The sequence below is a fragment of the Sardina pilchardus genome, chromosome 20 (genome assembly GCF_963854185.1).
Source record: "Sardina pilchardus chromosome 20, fSarPil1.1, whole genome shotgun sequence".
In the NCBI taxonomy this organism is placed as follows: Eukaryota; Metazoa; Chordata; class Actinopteri; order Clupeiformes; family Clupeidae; genus Sardina; species Sardina pilchardus.
The window spans coordinates 3,967,468-3,986,863 of NC_085013.1; the positions used below are offsets into that span (position 1 = coordinate 3,967,468).

The following is a 19,396-nucleotide window of genomic DNA, read 5'->3' on the forward strand; positions in this document are numbered from 1 at the left end:
AGTGTGGCATGCTTACACACACACATTTCACCCTTCAGTAAACTTGCTTTCATCTCAGGTATGCACTCTTACTTCTTTTAACTCTTTGATCTAAAGCATTTACATACAATCATGCATGCATTAATGCACACACTGCTTTCTCTCTCCCTCCCTCTCTCTCTCTCTCCCTCTCTCTCTCTCCCTCCCTCCCTCCCTCTCTCCATCTCCCTCTCTCTCTCCATCTCCCTCTCTCTCTCCATCTCCCTCTCTCTCTCTCTCTCTCTCTCTCTCAGTGCTGGCATGCGTCATGGCACTGTGGGAGGCACCAGGCCCATGTCATGTTAATTAACACACGTTATCAGTTCACTGCTCCAGGAATCCCCCGTCACCACTACACACACCCCACCACACACACACACACACACACACACCACACACATATGTGCGGTGCACTGCTCTGCTAACACTCTCTGCTCATCTCCTGTGAAGGCGCTTTGTGCATTGACAACAAAGGTTCCTTTTTTTACAAAGGACACTTTCATAAAAGCTCCTGTCAACCTGTCAGAAAGACTGCATCGTTTTGAGAGGCATGGCCAAGATCTTTTTGTTCTACCCAGATTGACCGGTTGTCTATCTTATTTCCTCATGGCCATTTTCCAGCGAGAGGAGAAAATCCATTTATTGAGTGCGGATGCAAACACCTTCCAGCTTGAAGGAATGCTAACTCTATTGTAACAGGCTAGCACCTCACAAGAAATGCCTCCTGTTTGCTAAGGGAGCAAGTCGAGTCTAAGTGTAAGAAAAGACAGACACAGAGAGATGCTGCTGAGCACAGGTAGTGCTCGGTAACCGTCTCCATGGCGAGGAGAACTGTGCGTGGTGGACACATGGTGACAGCCCATCCCCCACTCCAGCGCTCCTCTCCCCCACTCGGCATTGTGTGACAGGATTCTCCCTGACGCTAATCTTTATCCTTAAAGGAAAACCACTCCATTTGGATATGTGAGCCACAAAGAGAGAGAGAGAGAGAGAGAGAGAGAGAGAGAGACAGAGAGACAGAGAAGGAGAGAGAAAGAAAGAGAGAGAGAGAGAGAGAGAGAGAGGGAGAGAGAGGGAGAGAGATTGGGAAGCACTGTGGAAATGACACTCTTATCTGACAGTTTATCTGCAGCTGAACCACAGCTGGTCAAACAGGGGTGGGTTGAGGGGGAGCAGACAGAGAGAGGGTGAGAGGGAGAGGGGGAACAACAGAGGAAGAGATAAAGGACAGGACAGAAGGAGAGATGTGATCCTATGGATGGACAGACAGACAGACAGACAGACAGACAGACAGAGATAATTAAAGACAGTTATGGAAACAGGCACAAAGAGAGAGAGAGAGAGAGCGAGAGAGAGAATCATGAACATGAGAAGAACATAGAGAGAAAGCCTAGGAGAAAGAGAGAGTTGAATAGAAAGAAAACAGAAGACAGAGAGAGTTGAAGAGAAAGAAAACAGAAGAAAGAGAGAGTTGAAAGCGAAAGAACCAGAAAAACAGAGAGTGACAGTAACAGAGCCTTCATAGAGAGACTGCCACATGACTTCCAGAGCCTTCCACGAGGGCTGGAGCAACTGCTGTGCCATCAGAGAGAGAAGGCAGGAGCCACAAACATCACAGGGCCTCAGAGCATTCTCTCACCACTGCCCTTTCTTACATTACAAACACAGCCAGCTGCGAGCAAAGGAAACTCTCTCTCTCTCACACACACACACACACACACACACACACACACACACTCTAAAGAATCTCTGAAGATCACTTGTGTGCGAGGAAATGAACAAATTACACAGTACCCAAAGACCTTTCTGCAACACACACACTCATTATGGAGTCAGCGGATCTGAGCCCACACCCTCGGTCAGCGGCTAAGTAGCCCTTTCCCAGAGTGCCGCAGCTGGTGGTATTTTTGGCGGCACACCAGGCACAGAAAGGAGGAGTATTACCCAAATTGGCCCGGTCAGTCACCCTCTGTCTGGTCACTGCCATGCCACAGCGATGCAGCTGAGGGGACGAGCCACTGGAGCGATGGACCAAAGGAGCAGGACATTAAGAGCACGTCTTTACCTTTTTCGGAAACACCTTTCGGGGGAGCCGTGAACCGTTTCATCACTGTGTCATCATCACCCCTCTCTCGTTCTCTCTCTCTCTCTCTTTCCCTCCCGCTCTCTTTTTTACCCTCCCTTCTCCTCTCTCTCTCTCTTTCTCTCTCGCTGTCTCTCCCACTCGCTGTTCTACATCCTCAATTGCTTAACTGACAAGACTGATTTTTTCCACTTTCCTCTTGCCAAAGCCAAAACTGCTCTGCCAAACTATGAAGCCTCAGTACCGATACAGCACAATGAACCATTCAGTCCAAACGAAAACATTTGTAAGCAGTTTTTTTTTCTTTTTTTTTTTTAAAGGTCTGCCTGCAACTCCTGTTTCTCCACCCGAGTGCCAACACCTCGGTGGAATTAAGGAACAAACCACTCCGTTTCCACATTCTCCCCTTTGAGCAGAGCAGCGCAGAGCAGAGAGTGTCAAAGCTTCAGCTATAGCCTTGTTACAGGCCGGCAAGTGAGAGCAGATGAATTGGCTCACTCCTCAGAGAGAACAGCTGGCTGCCGAAATCACAGAACTCCCGAGCACAGTCTGCTGCCGACGTTCTCAGCCCAGACACAGAGAGAGAGAGAGAAAGAGAGAGAGAGAGAAAGAGACAGAGAGGGAGAAAGCCAGGAGAAAAGACTCAGAGAAACAGTGTGTGGGAAACAGTGAGAGCAAGAGCTCCCAGGACAGAAAAAAAACAAGAGAGAAAGTTAGCGAGAGTCAGACAGACAGTGAAAGAATTAATGCAACAAAACAGAATGGAGAGAGTAAAAGTGAGAAAGAGAGGGAGTGAGACATGAAGAGAGTGAGTGAGTGAGGGAGAAAGAGAGAGAGAGAGGGAGAGAGAGACGGAGGAAGGGAGGGAGAGAGCTGAACTTCCTCTCCACCGGCACTAAAAGCAGTGGGCTGTTCGCACATAGTTTCACCGGCGGATCCCCAAAGGCACTGAAACAATGCGGCGCGGAGCCGTCAAAACCACGGTATGCAAAAAGCCCAGTTCCTTACCCGTAGTCGTCCAGCGAGTACATGGCTGGGAGCAGCTCTCGCCGAAGAAACAGGGGGAGGAAGAGACCAAAATCAGATCCTGGAGCGCCTGGACTAGAAGCGGACTAACTTTTTGGACTACCGAAGAATCAGTGCAGACCTGGCATGGCTCACATCTCCGCTTACATCCTTGTGCCTCTCGCATAAAAAGAAAAAAAAAAAGGACAAACGTCTTCAATGAGCGAGGGAGGGAGGGGGAAAAAAAGAAGAGAAACAGCTCACATTCTACAAGCTATCTGGGTGTCATGAGAGAAGAGAAGAAGGGACAAAAAAATCTGACAGCTTGCTAAGGAGAGAACACGGACGAAAGAGTGAGGGAGAGTAAAGAGAGAGGGGAAGGATAATGGAGGAGAGACAGAGAAAGGGGGAGAGAGAGAGAGAGAGAGAGAGGGAGAGAGGGAGAGAGAGAGAAAGAGAGAGAGAGAGAGAGAGAGAGAGAGACGGACAGACTGGAGAACATGTGACAGATCTGGACCAGTCACCTTACTCCGCTCACATCCCATTCTTATCCACTGAAAGGATTGGAGGGCGGTCTCTTCTGCCTCGGAGGAGTATCCTTCACAAGAAGTGCTCACAAACATACACACGCACACACATACACGCACACACACACACGCACATGGAGCACATGACCTTTTTTTGTTCGCATATATGCATGTGCATATACCCATAAGCACACACACTCAAATATGCATGACTGCTCACACAGAGAGATCCATACTATATAGAAGTTCTCCAACAAAACACACACACACACACACACATAGACAACCCACTTCAAAAACACTAACAGCTTGCTGGGGGCACCAGGCCATACACAGCAGTGTAAGATCCTTTGCATCCATTGAATACATAGAGGATTATCAGTGTGTGTGTGTGTAGTAGTGCTCTTGAAGAACATATGTTTCACTGACCTCGAGAGTGAGTACACGAGTCTCTCGCTCCCCTTAAAAAGCTTCAGACGGCAATGGCTGGCCAGATAACAACATGCCTTTAAGATTTAGGGCCCTAATTCAAACGACAAGCTAAGTGCGAAGTCAGGCAAGAGTCCCGTCAACTAATTCTTTCTACCGCGTGTCGTGTGGGAGCGTTGATGTGACCCACTGATGTTTGGGCTTAGGATTTAGCTCTTGCTTTTACATAAGCAAACAGATTCGCTAGCCTAGTTAATAAATTAGCTTTAGTCAGACATTTAAGTTGGCACCTTATCAGGGTACTAAAATGAGGGCCTGTAATAACACACAACCTGAATGAAAACGCCACAAAAGGCACAAGCGCAGCGCTTGTTTAAGGTGTCAGGCGGAGGTGTAGTGGCCGGATCTGTGACTAAAACCCCCCCCTCACCCCACTCCACCACCCCCCCCCCCCCCCCCCCCCCTCCCTGCAGCTAGGGGACTGGGGCGGGCTGATGTAAACATAGATCGATAAGCTGCTTTGCGACAGGAAGGCCAGTAAAAGCATGGTGTGCCGTTCAACCCCGGCCCGTAAACCAATCAGCAATGCCCTGGCCCTCGCTCCCAGCAGGCAAAGGGGATATAGGTACGCCGTGGCCGCGCTATCTGCACCATCCATTCAAATGAGCCGTCAGCAGGAAACTTGGAGCAGAAACAGGAGGTAGATCTGTTTAGCAGACAACTGACAGCTTAATCACCCATGATGAGATACTCATGGCGGCAAACTGATTGTTTTAGTGGGAACAATCAGCTCATTAGTGAATTTATAGGGACCATTGCCCGAGGTGATAAAAATCAGACAGTGATATACAATGAGAAATGAACAAAATGAGAATGTATGACTAAGAGAGAATTGATGCTGTTAAAATATATATACAGTAATTTCCTGCATATAAGCCGCGTTGTGTATAAGCCGCAGGACAGCATTTTATGCAAGTTAAAAGAAACAAAACCATATTAACACCATACTAACTGCACCCTTGTATCAACCTAGCTGAAGAAATTTTGCAAGATCAACGTATAAGCCGCGGCTAATAGTCGGGAAATTACGGTATTTTTTTTGCAATAATAAGGTAAGCAGCGTCGTCGGCTCTATTATGGCAGTACTAGTTAAGTACACAGGGACTTCAGGAACAAGTTAACTTTAAATTTCAGCATCTGTGCTTTTGAGACCTCGGGGGACCTTTTTTCACCGTCTGCACCTGTGACTGAGCAGTGAAGCCCACTGCCGGTAGGGACACACTACACACAGAGACACACAGAGACACACACAAACGCACACACACACGCAAGTGCATGCATGCATGCATGCATGCACGCACACAGACAAACACACATCAGCGCGCTTTTTTTTCCTCTGTAACTTGCTCCGGACTGATGAATCACGCAGGCAGAAGCACTCTGAAGCGTCCTTCTGCATCACAGGAGCCCCTGAGAAATACTCATGCACCGTGTGAGTGAGGGAGTGAGTGGCTCTGCCCGCCAGGCTGGAGCAAGAATCATCCTAGCACAGTGGACCACTAATGCCCCTCTATACACACACACACACACACACACACACAAACACACAAACACACACACACACACACACACAGCCAGCACCACCCAAACCCTCCACCCTGCCCACCGACACACACACACACATACACATACACACACACGCACACACACCCCTCTATAAATAGACCACATTGAAGGGAAGCTCAGCTCAAACTCGCAGCTCTGTGTCTTGAATAAATCATTCAACAGAGAACGGCTTCCTCTGTTTCCTATGGAGCGAGTCACCTAGGCCCGGCCTCACAATTTAAGACTTCCTTTTGGCCCCGATTGAAAGAGCAGGGGTCTGGCAAGCCAGGCCGGACTCATGCCTGCTTCAAAGCCAGAAAGCCCCACTGTCGGCGCATTCATAAATATTACCAGGAAAACGGAGAACATGGCATTCCATCTGTGAAAGTACGTTGAAAGATTCACTTTTTTTCTAAACTGTGTCGATTTGGACAGTCGGGAAAAAAAAGTGTCAGGGAGGGGACGGGGGGCGCTTTTGCTTATCTTAGAGCCTCGACAGACTCAACAATCCTATCGGAATGCTGCGGCGTCATGGTGAAAGTAAGATATTGTCTTCTTCTCCTGGGGAGCAGGGCAGAGATTTGTCTTTGAGAGATAGGGTTTCATGAGGAAGGATAATTATAAACAGGAACGTAAGCTCTGCAGATTCAGCAGAATCCGTCAGGATGTACCCTGCATCGTGACAGGCAGCACTCAAAGGAGTTTCGGCAAGAGGCCTGCACTGGAATGACATGAAGCATTCTTTGCATGACAGTGCAAAGGCTTTTCACAGAAGTCAAGCCCACATGATGGACAGAAAAAGCACATCTAAAATTAAGTCAGGTCATTTTGAGTATTAAATGAAATGCAGGAGATCATTTGCAGTGTTACACTGGGTCAGGGCAAGACTTCACATACCTGAAGCATATTCAGACACAAAACTCACAGGAAAGTCATGGATACAATCTAGAAACCGTGGATAAAAGAGATCCCTCACAGAGCCTACCATCCCAGCACCATGCCCAACAGCACTCTTTGCTGAGACAGCAGATTTCACAGGCCTATATTATCTCTTAACATACCACCCCCCTCCACCGCCCCCCAATCGCAAAGGACGATCAGCGTTGCCTTGATGTGTCTGTGCACTTTTGCCCATAATCAAAGCATTGATGCACAACACAGACAGCAATTTGTGTGGTCACGTTCCCATGACAACATGGCACTCCCCACCTCAGGACCCCAATCCCCTCCCTCTCCCTTCCTCGACCCCTGACCATGCAATGTCGCCTAATATCGCTGTTTTTTCCTAATCTGTATCCGTAAGCCAATTGTGTTATGTTGGCTGCATCTAGTGCATTGTTTTGAATAAGAGGTGAATGAATTTGAATGTATAACGATTTATTCTCTGGGTTAGCTATTGAAAGACAATCGCCCCCTAGCCCTAGCGTGCAGCTGCAGCAGTAAGCATAATGAATTTTAAGGCATTGTATCAATACCGACATACTTTTACCCCAAACGTTCCATTAAAATACACATCCTTCGCAAGATTGCGTTTGTGATTTTCCTCAACCTCACATGTCTAATTCCCTGTCCTGAGAAAATGTCATATTTTGACTCTCTTGGTGGGGTGTAGTGTCATTGTAAACACATGCATTGGCGTTGCCTACCTCATTTTCGTCTTCAAATCGGCGAATGAATGAATGAAGGAAATCGGCGAAAAGCAGTTTCCTGCCGTGAGACTATCTTCTCATCAATGTCTCAGATTTGCGCACACACTGCATCAAATAACACACCTTCAGCAGTATTTGAGATTCGTTATTAAGCAATGAAAGACCACACGGCAGCAGCAGCAGCAGCGGCTTTTTCTTCTGAAAGGCAACGCGGTGGTGATCCCAGGATGTTCTCGATCCTTTCAAATGATTTGATGTTCCGCTCTTGTTCGCAGCATCTGTCGCCTCTCAGTTCCATGTTCCGTTAGCCATAGTCGCATCTACGTTAACAGTGAACAACTGGTTTCTTAGTTGCCATATTCTCTTGTCCAGTTGTGTTTCGGGTGACGGGATGTATGATGAATACACATGCGACCGGCGCAGTGCTGCCCACTGGTGACGAACATGATTACGCAAACCAAGCCCCTGTCTCTCTCTCTTTCTCTCTCTGTCTCTCACTGTGTGTGTGTGTGTGTGTGTGTGTGTGTGTGTGTGTGTGTGTGTGTGTGTGTGTGTGTGTGTGTGTGTGTGTGTACAGCATGATGCTGTTTGTTGGGAAAGCATTTAGGAGCTGGAAGACTGTCACTGTTTGTGGATTAAATGGGATAGCCTAATTCAATTTTTAAATACAGTGAGTTCTGGAAAGGTTAGGCTACAGCTTTCAGTTTAAAAGGCAACACAGATGTTTGGTAACGTCAGCAACACACAGTTTGGGTTTCAGGTTGAATGACTTTAATGATTTTTTTTTTACTGTCAAACACAATGACTGTGTTAATGTTCATTAGTAGTGCATCCCTCATCCACGTTGTCTCTCACCCCTCAAAAAAACCAATCAGTCTACAGTTCATCAAATTCACAATGCCTGCAAGTCTATCTCCCCATAGAAAAACCCATGTCTATTTCATTCCATCAAACAATCTCTTTGAGCCTGTAAGAGGCTCCATCATTGCCTCAGCTTTCAAAACAGCTTACATCAGCATGATGTGCATCGCAGATTTGTGAATAAGAATCTGATGGTGATGTCATGGAAAAGCTACAACTAAATGTACAGTATGCATGCTTCCACAGATCATCAGACAACTGTATCAGAAAAAGTAACCTTTGTAAGTTGCACACAATGGTGGTTGAAGTCTTTATAGTTGTACTTCTTTGCACGAATGACCATTCAGCTTCTTACAGTAGGGGATGTATTTGTGGCATTAATGTTTTCTTTTTTTGTCTTAGTGTGACTGAAGTGATACTCGAAAGAGAATTCCCAGTTAATGTAAGGGCAAATATGCAATGACAGTTGTCCAAATAAGTGTGTTTGTGTGTGTGTGTTTGGGGGGGGGGGGGGGTCTAAGGTGCCAAAGCAATGTTGATAAGGGTGGGGTAGGAAATGTGTTAATTTCAGTGTGAAGGTTTGTATAAAATAAAAACTATTTACAAAAACGAAATCCCTCAGAATTCGTTCAAATTACCTCGTGATAAAGCCTCCAATCAAAAGACACCTCTCTGCATTTCAATATTCAACCAAAAGCAATTAAATCACAGCTACTGGGACAGAGGGAAATAAACTAACAACCCCTAATTTGGTGGATGAAAACAAAACATGCTTGAATTATAAACAAAAATGTTTATGTTAATTCCTTGGTCATTAAAGGTATTTATTTGCGGAAAGGAAATTACTAAATTGTGTGTGGAGATTTGGGCGTGGGGGCGTGAAGTAAAAATCACAGGCTATATTGCAATCCCTCAAGATGCCAGGTGGTGGTACTGTTGACCACATTTTTTCTACCCCCGAAAACAACACATTTTTCACCCTTACATCGGGATATTTGGTTTGACCAACCCCTGAAACAACTAGCATTCTTTGAAATCAAAATGTCTTTAAAATGACAAAGGCAAGGCAGGACTGCACTATGTTTACAACACGTAACATTTCATCAATTTCATTCCCGTGGGTGGGTGTGGTTTCACCAAACACAGGTGCTTTGGTTGCACCTCGTAGAAATTGGTTCTTATGGAAGAAGTTTCTTTTTTTTTTTTTTTTCCAAGGCGGGGTGGTGTCAGGGAGTCAGAAGCCTTCATTCTGGAAGCCAAGAAGACATGTCAGATCCATGTCCGTTGCTTCGCCTCGACTACAAGGTTTCCTGAGTTGTGAAATCCAAACAATAGAAACCAAACAACAAAGAAAGAAACGTTACAACGATAGACAATGCCTGCTGTAACCATTATAATCCACCAGTGGCTGTTGTAAAAGTCTTTTTTTGATTTATTTATCCTCCACCCTATCCCCGGTCATTGATCCATGCGCGGGAGAAACTTCTAGAAAAGTCCTGGGGGGGGCCCTCCCCTCTGCTGTCCTCCTGGGTCATTCTGTACATGCACGTTGATTGGCGGAAGGCTCAGCCTTACACGACCCGCCACTGCATGATGCTCATGTCCTTCCCGCCAGTCGACACCAGGTGACTGTCATCGAACAGGAAGGTGACGTTGGTCACGTGACTGCTGTGCCCACCGTAGACGTGACTTGGAGCCTGATCAGAGAGGGGGAGAGAGATGGAACCACACTGGATGAGTGCCACTCCTGGCATCATGCTATTAAAACATGTGGTGGGGGTGTGGTGGTAGTAATGTAGTGGTTAAGGAGCTGGGCTAGAGTGCGGTAGCCAATTCAATTCCCCGGCTTCCACCGTTGTGCCCTTGAGCAAGGCACTTAACCCCAAGTTGCTCCGGGGACAATGTAATCCCTTCGAATATATCGTTGAGATATGTAAGTCTTGTACTTTGGACAAAAAAAGTATCTGCTAAATGTAATGTAACACTATTATGAAATTGCAGTGAAACAAATTCTACTGACTCAAAAACACACACTAGCTGGAGGCCTTGGATATGGGGGGCTATGGAAGCAGCAAGCCAACCCTCTCAGGAATTGGTGAGGGGCAGGCCACGCCTACTTACCCGCCACTGCGAGCAGGGAAAGGCGAAGAGGTGGACTTTCCCAAAATCGTCCCCGGTAACGAGCAGCCTGCCCTCGTGAGACCTGCAGACGGCATTGATGTCTGTGCCGTCCGAGCCCTCAGGCCAAAGTCCTGCCAGAGAGAGAGAGAGAGAGACAGAGAGAGCAGGTTAGTGCCAATGGGAAATGGCCAGTGCCAAAGCCAGAACCCATCTGTGTAGAGCTTCAGGATAATCCAGTGTTATGATGGCATGTACATGCTGAGGACTTGCTGCTACACACACAGACATCAACCGAGTTAGACTTAAAAAAATATTTATTTGTTTAAGATGTATATGGCTGCGGGGGGCAGTGTGGCGCATGTACTGGTCCGAGTGCCCACGGAGACCCAGGTTCAACTCCGACCTGCGGTCATTTCCCAATCCCACCCCATTTCTCTCTCCCACTCACTTCCTGTCTCTCTCCACTATCTGTATGAACAAAGGCAAAAAAGCCCCCCCTCCCCCCAAAACAGATGTATATCGCTGTGTTTGACATTTATGAGGTGTCATCCTACAGGGAATTGTGATCATTTGTCTCTAATTAACCCCTAATCAATCAACTCCATTCAGGACACAGGCTGTGTGTGATGTGAACAGTCTGCATGTGGAGGTACGGCAGCAGTCTCACCGAAGACGAGGAATCCCAGCGTGCAGGTGTAGGAGACCCAGGGGATGTCCCGGGTGGTCTCCACACTCACCACCTGCTTGCACACAGATGGAATCCCTGCACCGAGGAACACAAACGAGGACAGTCAAATCAAGACACAACAACCCATGCCTTTACTAGCCTGGATGATAGCTTTGTGCTCTTAAGAGAGAAATAATGCTGGTAAGGGTGTGTGTGTGAGAGAGAGAGAGAGAGAGAGAGAGAGAGAGAGAAAGAATATATATATATGTGTGTGTGTACTTACAGTATAGAATCTCATAGTCTCCCGAGTTGGAGACGAGGTACTGCGAGTCCAATGACCAATCCAGGTGTGTGATGAAGCTTGAGTGACCCTGAGACAGAGCGATGGAGAGAGAGAAAGAGAGAGAGAGAGAGAGAGGTGCAGTACAGGTTATGCTCATGCTGATAAGACATAAGTAAATGAAGCAACTATAGACATCATGAGGACACTCATGCAAGTAATTGCATGCGAGAGCTGATTAGAAGTGTATCATGAAAATCAAATCTGATACATAAGACCCTTTAAAAGACTGATGACTCACTGAGCACTTCCCAACGCGGCTGTACTTCTTTCCATTCTCTGCCACAGCATAGATGTAGATATAGTTGTCATGTGATCCGATGGCCAGGAAATTACCATCTGAAAACAGTAGGTGGAGACATGAGGATGTTGGATGTGGAGGGTGAGTAAACAAAAACACTGTCACGATTCAAGCATCGAAAAAAGCCTTCTTTTTCATACTTTTTCACTTTCATTCATTCATTCATTCATCCATCCTTCCTTCAGTCATTCATTCATTCATTCATTTTTTTCTGCATGTCCATTCATCCATGCATTGATCACAATCTCCTTTATGAAAGGCTCGTTCATTCATTTTGGCCTGTATTTGATATGAGAGGTGTCTATTGATGAATGAAATCATATAAGAGGGAATCTGGGGCCTTACCAGGTGAGAATCGCATCACAGACAGCTGCTCATTCCCGTCTGTGTGAACCGTCACCAGATCCTTGGTCTCAGTGTCCAAGACAAGCCATCTGTGAAATGGGTTATTTATCACTGAAAGGGGCCCATCACAGAGTATTGCTTTTTCCTCAGTCCTTTTTCCCCTCATGGCGTATAAAGCCCCACACACAATGAAGGGGACATCTGCCAGTTTATAGGCTTCTGGCTCACGCGTAATCCCAGAGGAAAGACATTTAGGGTTTTTTTATGAGCAATTTGGTTAAAACAAGGCACACGTACACAGTGAAGATATCATGGCGTTTTATATTGTTGTGGATTACACTACTCTGACAGCATCCTTTCACAATTATGATGCATATTTGCAGATTTGGCAACTTCTGGCAGGTCATTTTGACGGCTTTCCATTCCACAGCTGACATTAACATTTAGACAGCATCTTATCAGGTGATTGAAGTGATGAAAATACACAAATCCTTCCTCTTACCTGCCGGTCTGCGTTCCTATGGCAACCACAGAACCGGATGGGTGGAATCCAGCGGACTGGACAGCGTCCTGTTCACAGGGAAGATCAAAAACCTGTTTAGCCAAACAGCCATCGTAGCCTTGCGCGCACACACACACACACACACACACACACACACACACACACACAAACTTCCACCCCGACATGACTGATGTGCAAATCAGACTCTGATTATGTTTTTGGTGCCAATTAATGATATGGTAATTTCACCATCACTTTAAGGACAGCAAGTGAGTTCATGATAAAAAGAAAGAAAAGCAGCTAGTCGCTGAAATGTGTCTGAAAGTGAAGGAAATATGTATGAGGTGGTGATAAGATAATATTTCAATTATAGAAGGAATATGAAAGAGTGAAGGGTAGGAGTAATCAGGACCCAGACATGATAAATGTTACACGTGTCTGGGGGTCCGTGTATCATGGGAGGGAAAGTGCGAGAGTATGTGTTGTGAATGAAAAAGAGAGACAGTGTGCTTGTGTGTATGTGTGTGTGTGTGTGTGTGTGTGTGTGTGTGTGTGAGAGAGAGAGAGAGAGAGAGAATTAGTTTGTGTGTCATCATCTGTCATGTGTCCCTTTTTGTAATTTTTTGCTCTTTATTGCATTTGAGTGTTGTTTGTTTATCTGTGCTGTACTGTAGTTACTAATGAGTAATTACTGACCACTACCTCCATGGTCTTGGTCCAGACGGGCTGGTGGGAGAGCGAGTCCCAGAGACACACGTGCTTGTCGTGGCCGCAGGTGAGGAACTGGTGCTTCAGCGGGTGGATCGCCAAACCCCACAGCTCGTCCGTGTGGCCCTGTCAAAGCACAGTGAACAAAACGGAGCGACACCGTTTAAAAAATCCAACTAGGGGGGTGCTGAGGCACAACAGGCTACAGCGCTCGTGCCATGTACAGGTCCGAGTGCCCACGGGATCCCAGGTTTGAGTCCGGCCTGCGGTAATTTCCTGATCCCACCCCATCCTTACTCTCCCACTTGCTTCCTGTCTCTCTCTACTGTCCTATACAAATAAAGGCAAAAAGCTCTTGAGATCCAAACACTGTGGTGCAGTCCTAGTATACACATGCACCATATTACAAGCATAAGCCTAACGTATAATTTCTGTTACTTGAATGCTGCCATTCTTCATTCACAAAGAACATTAGTTGCACAGATGTTATTTGCATTTTCTTAACATCCTCAAAGCTCTTTGTGAAATCTCCATCAAGCCCAAAAAAACAGTGAGTCTGCCTCTTCTGTAATGAGAAAGACAGCAGCGGTAATTTGAAATCTGCCAAGTCTATTATCTCCGTAGCCCAGCGAAGCTCTCCTGAGGGCTTGGGCTGCACCTGGATGGGGCTGTGTAATCCTTGGCAGATGTGCCCCAAAGTGTTTTGCGGACGTGTGCGCGTGAAGCAAAGCCTCGGCAATCAGTGAGGTGTGGAAATGAAGCTAGTTTGCCAAGTGATTGATGAGCTCCTCTCTGTCGATGTAACCTGGTTGTGTTGTGTGTCATATGCCCAGCTGCTGTTTACAAGTTTTAGTCAAATATGAAGTAGTTAAGGTGGGTATGGAATATCTTAACTTTACACAGAAGCACCATATGACATACAGTATATCAACTAATTCTGAACCATTTCTAACAAAGGACTAGGCTGTGGTATTGTACCAGGCATGGGTAATGGTATAGACCAGGGCCGCGTTTCCCAGATTCGTTAAGAAGCTCTTGAGTGCTAAGATCTTCTTAGGAGCGTTCTTAGAACGTTCTTAGAGCGTTCCTAAGAAGATCTTAGCACTTTAAGAGCTTCTTAACGAATCTGGGAAACGCGGCCCGGATTTGGTGGGGCACTGCGTGATCTCACCTGCGTTATGGGGATGAACTCGCCGTCTAGGCTGCCCTGCAGCACGTAGTTTCTGGTGGTCCCTATGAGGACGCTCTCGCCCCGGCCTTCTGCCACGGTGCGGACTGGGCCATACACCTCAGGAACCTGGGGGCAGACACAGTGGACAGATGATGATGTGTGTGTATGTTTGTGTGTGTGAGTGTGTGTGTGTGTGTGTGTGTGTGTGTGTGTGTGTGTGTGTGTGTGTGTGTGTGTGTGTGTGTGTGTGTGTGTGTGTGTGTATGCATTTGAACAGAAATGACAATGAATCTTGCCAATTAAGTGGTAAACTAGAAGTGCCAGAAGACTGCCTATCCATTATACCATTCTCCATTAAAGTGTCGTTAAGCAGCTCAATTGCAGAGCTGTGAGAAGTCCTGCACTAATGACAGCCCCACACGCTCCAGACAGAACAGATGAGGCGTCTGTAATGGCATGATGACACAGACAGCCTTTAAAGCACTGCAGGCAGAGGGATGACCTGCAGGCACCCATCCAACACTCTGACCTGCAGGCACCCATCCAACACTCTGACCGGCTAGCTGCCCCCAAGTTCCCTAACAACTAATAACTATCCTCTTTGTTTAGTACAGTTGCTTTCTTCATCTGTTCATCAGATATCATTCAGCCCAACCAAACCATCATGAGATTGCCTGAGGTAAGATGCATGGTGTTTTGGTATTTTTTAGTCACTTCTGTTCCATTTAAACTTTCACCCAACACCAAAGGCTAGTCTGAGAGAGGAGTTCATCAGAGCAACACATCTTCAGATTCTTATTTCATTTAAATGTGCCAACAAAAGGGACTAACGCCTCAACGTTCTGTCATGTCTTATAGATGGATAGATAGATAGATTGCACTTTATTAATCTCCAAAGGGGAAATTCTTTTGCTACCTGGCAACCACACCCAAGAACATACATCAGTAGGACAGTCTTCCTTTAAGTCTTTAAGTATTAAAGTCTTACTAAAAGACAGGCGTTTGTAGGCCAGTGTGGTGCCGGAGTCGCTGTCGCAGGTCACTCACCTCGACCGTCTGAATCTGCTGGTAGTTTCCGTCCCAGGAGATGAGCCTGCGGTCCTTCCCCCCGGACACCAGCGTGCCGTTGCGGAGCATGCACAGGGCGAAGACGCTCCCCTCGTGCGCCCCCTGAATGGCGTGGCTAATGCGATTAGAGCCTGGGACACGGACAGAGACACACACACACACATAGGAGTCCTTCCAGGAGTGTACATTCACACACATATACACACACACACGCACGCATGCACACACCTTGAATGGTGTGTACATTCACACACTGACACACACACACACACACACTCTCTCTCTCTCACACACACACACTGTCTCTCCATCTTTCTCTCTCTCTCTCTCTCACACACACACACACACACACACACACACACTTTCATCCTTTCATGCATGCATCCACGCAACCTATCAGTCTCTCTTTTTCACTTGCATAAACAAACACGCAAACATATTCTCTCGCACAAAAACAAACTCTGTCTCTCTCTTTTCTCTCTCTCTCGCTCTCATGCACACACCCACACCCACACACATACCCACACCACACACACACCCACACACACGCAAACACAATCACGCATGCACACACAAACACTACAGTGCACAGACACACATGCACGCACAATAGGTGCTCAGACTCAGGGCCTCTAACTGGACACTGCCAGTGGCGGGCGTGACCCTCCTCTGAACCCACGAGTTGTTGAAAAGAGCCCTTTGATGAGAGCGTGTAAAGAGTGAGGCCACAGGCATCAGTTATCACGAGCCAACACCGCTACTGTCACCTCACTGTGTCAAACAGAGGCACACTTCAAGGGCGAGACATTACAGCTGCATCAAAAAGATCTCAGCCTGTTTTGATGTAGCGAACTAAAACGGAATGAAAAATGTGACACTGCAGCGTACAAAAAGTAAAATTGTAGATGTAGCGTAGCTGTGTCCTTTCATGTTTCTTTCTTTACGCTATAGCAATTAATTTCTCACCCACTTATTCTCACTTTCACTCCTTCTCTCCTCTCCCCCTTGTCCCCCCTTTCTCCCTTGCTTTTGTTCTTTTCATCTCATCCCTTTCTTTTTTTTACCTTTTCCCCACACAAGTATATTTCCACTGGAGTCTCCTGTTATGGCGTCCCCATTTTCTGAAAAAGTCACACACAAGACAAACTTGGGCTTCTCTTGTTTCTGCAAGAAACATAAACATTGCATATTTACTTATACAGCAACAAACACATACAGTATATCAAACAAATCAAATAATTTAAGAAACATGCATGCCATATGCTATCTGTCTTGTAGTTTTAAAAGGCCATGTGTGTACTGTTTTGGTATTTTTATCCTTACATTTCACAATGTAATAGTGTTTTAGGCTCCAATAATCTACTGTATCCCTGAACAATACAAGACTTAATTCATAATTTCTCTGCTGCGGTGAGAAGAGAAAGATTCTCACCACTGAAAAATGACAAAGCCTTAGCCTTTCATGTCAGATATAACCAAACACCTTGTGTTAAATCTATATATTTGTCTTACATGTTACATTTTACACCATTATACAGTATGTGCTAGATTCAATTTGCAGTCCACACCTCAAACAGTCCTTGCTTTTTGACAAGCATTCCCCTCTCCAGTGTCCAGAAATACAGGTGGGATTTTCCACAAGTCACAATGATGTTGGTGTCAGTGGGGTGGAAGTCTGCTGCAAACACAGACTCGTTGGAACACTGCAGGGGGGAAGAAGAGAAAGAGGAGGAGGAGGAGGAGGAGGAAGTACATGAGGGAGGAAGAGAAAGCCAGAAGAACAAACACTATTATGGCAGTGCAATATGCTGTAGGCAAGGTACAGTAATATCATTGCTCCCAATCATCCATGAGACATTCACTGAAATATACCCTTATGTAACGTCAATATATCATTATCATATTAGGAAATGCATTCTATAAGTTATTGTACCATATATTGATGCTATTATATTAGGACCTAATTCAATGATTTACAGATGAAGGAAGGTAATAACCCCGGTGCTCTTGAAGGCTGTTCTGTTGGCAATGCCATTGCCCACAAAGGTTGATTTGTTACTGTTTTTGTTTATGACAGTAAACAGGCTTGGTTGTTGATCAGTGTGAAATACTCTACCTATAGCAATAGTCATTTAACATCCCTCTAGTGTGTATTTGAAAAAATGAGAAAGGGTGCCTCTCATTTGGGCTTTCATACGCCCTCCCTCGCTCCTCAGGCCTCGATCCTCACTGATCTCCATAAAGAATGATGGGGCGAAAACAATGAGATAGTCTATCCAGTGTTAGTTATAGATCAGTGGGAACGCCCCTCGCGGATCGAGCATCGAGGATCGAGGGGGCATGTTGAGAAGCACCTAAATGTCCAGATAAGCAGCTGAATGACCTGTGACCTCTCACCTTGACCTCAGCCAAGCGCTCCTCTCTCTGCCAGTCCCACACAGACAGGACGTGATCGTTGGAATCGTCCACCACGCATAGCGTGCTGCCTCCATTCTGTTGACACAATCACAAGAGTGGATTAAATGGATTGGTGAATGATTTTTCCCCCTTTAAAAAATATATATATCAATACACACAGGATCCATAGTGATTTAAGGAATCATTCTTTAATCTATACACTATATGATTCTAACAAGGTAATTGATAAAATAGTGTGCAGTGTATGTTGTTGCTAGTAAGCCGTCAGGCCTACCGATTTCGAGAAGGCCAGGCAGACGAGGGCTCGGTCGAAGAATCCAGTGCCCAGCACGTGGAGGGTGTTCAGGCTCACCGAGTCCCAAACACGCACATGAGGAGCCAGCTGCTGCCCAAGCACACAAGCCATTAGGGACAGGACAGAGCCATGCATCTCCACATATACATACAGTACACACACTACAACACAGCAAGACTTTACCAAACAAAACACAACTGATTATATGTGGCAAATACAACTGACTATATGTGGCGATACGACATTAAAATAGCCTGGAATACATCAACAAAATTACTTTTTTTCTTTTCTGTAGTGTGTGTGGGAAAGTTTTTTTTCTTCTGTGCACTGTGCCAGAGTGGCTGTATTGTGGGCAAAGATCTCTTCATTTTGTGCGAGAGTTGGAAGGAATGTCTTTTGTGAGCCGGAGAGAGACAGCGAGACCCTTACTTTGCCATCTGAGGAGGTGCCAGCCACTTGACCTGTCGCTATGGTGATTTTATCAGGATGGACAGCCAGGCTGTTGAGAAAGACAAAGTAAAAGTGAAAGCTTTTTGGTTTTTTTGCTCTTTGCAATTCAATTACCCCTGTTACATCACTGACTCCATTCAAACAATGTGCTGTTATGTGTATTAAACAAATTGTACCTGACATGGATCAATCTCCATGTCAATAAGAGGCAGGTATTTATACTGTCTTCCTGTTGTCCAACTCTCTTTGGCCAGAGAACCACACTGCCCTTGAGGAGCTACAGCACTTAACACAGGTCAGTGCAGAGCAACCTAAAGCGTAACTGGCTCTCTGAGTGTTCTAACTTTAACACAGTCTCTTTAAAAACCCTTCACCTTCACCACCTCTCTCTCTCTCTCTCCTCTCTCTCTCTCTCTCTCTCTCTCTCTCTCTCTCTCTCTCTCTCTGTCTCTCTCCAGTCATCCTTCAGCAAACTGACAGAGAGTGGATTTGCACTGTCAGGAGCCTGTCTGTTTCTTGGATGGAGCACCAACCCGATCAGGTGATGGGCAGGTGTGTGTGTGTGTGTGTGTGTGTGTGTGTGTGTGTGTGTGTGTGTGTGTGTGTGTGTGTGTGTGTGATGTGACTCAGCACTCATTATACTGAAGCTCATCACAGACTGACTAGCACGGCATGGCAGGGGGCACAGGACGCGAGCCGCCCTGCCCTGCCTACGTTATAGCGCTGGCTGGCCATTAGCGCGGCATCTCATTACGGCCGAGGTCGCCGCACTCGCTCGCCACTCGCCTGGAGATAATTACCTGTCTGGAGGCCGCGGGGAGGAGGGAGGAGGG

General features: G+C 46.2%; 2 protein-coding genes across 16 annotated transcripts in view; both read right to left on the reverse strand.

Moving 5' to 3' along the window:
- evla (Enah/Vasp-like a) overlaps positions 1-7,731 on the reverse strand; it is a 103,176-nt gene extending 95,445 nt beyond the window's left edge. For 3 of the 5 annotated variants that reach the window (XR_009936516.1, XM_062522870.1, XM_062522867.1), the window contains exon 1: positions 3,110-3,539. Coding sequence is in view for 4 of the 5 variants with exons in the window: in XM_062522870.1 (XP_062378854.1) it covers positions 3,110-3,132 (23 nt within the window). In the remaining variant the exon portion in view is untranslated. Of the gene's footprint in view, positions 1-3,109; positions 3,540-7,313 lie in introns of those variants that run through there. The other 2 variants (XM_062522868.1, XM_062522874.1) reach the window with 2 other exon arrangements.
- Positions 7,732-8,070: 339 nt separating this feature from the next.
- Positions 8,071-19,396, reverse strand: part of eml1 (EMAP like 1) — a 67,261-nt gene continuing 55,935 nt past the window's right edge. For 7 of the 11 annotated variants that reach the window (XM_062522427.1, XM_062522429.1, XM_062522426.1 and 4 more), the window contains 15 exons: positions 18,543-18,612; positions 18,093-18,203; positions 17,798-17,893; positions 16,969-17,103; positions 16,465-16,564; positions 15,380-15,531; positions 14,333-14,458; positions 13,150-13,287; positions 12,454-12,521; positions 11,952-12,040; positions 11,547-11,644; positions 11,249-11,336; positions 10,966-11,061; positions 10,299-10,429; positions 8,071-9,874 (listed from right to left, as the gene is read on the reverse strand). In XM_062522427.1, the coding sequence (XP_062378411.1) occupies positions 9,749-9,874; positions 10,299-10,429; positions 10,966-11,061; positions 11,249-11,336; positions 11,547-11,644; positions 11,952-12,040; positions 12,454-12,521; positions 13,150-13,287; positions 14,333-14,458; positions 15,380-15,531; positions 16,465-16,564; positions 16,969-17,103; positions 17,798-17,893; positions 18,093-18,203; positions 18,543-18,612 (1,624 nt within the window). In that variant the 3' untranslated portion in view covers positions 8,071-9,748. The remainder of the gene's footprint in view (positions 9,875-10,298; positions 10,430-10,965; positions 11,062-11,248; positions 11,337-11,546; positions 11,645-11,951; positions 12,041-12,453; positions 12,522-13,149; positions 13,288-14,332; positions 14,459-15,379; positions 15,532-16,464; positions 16,565-16,968; positions 17,104-17,797; positions 17,894-18,092; positions 18,204-18,542; positions 18,613-19,396) is intronic. The other 4 variants (XM_062522425.1, XM_062522422.1, XM_062522430.1 and 1 more) reach the window with 2 other exon arrangements.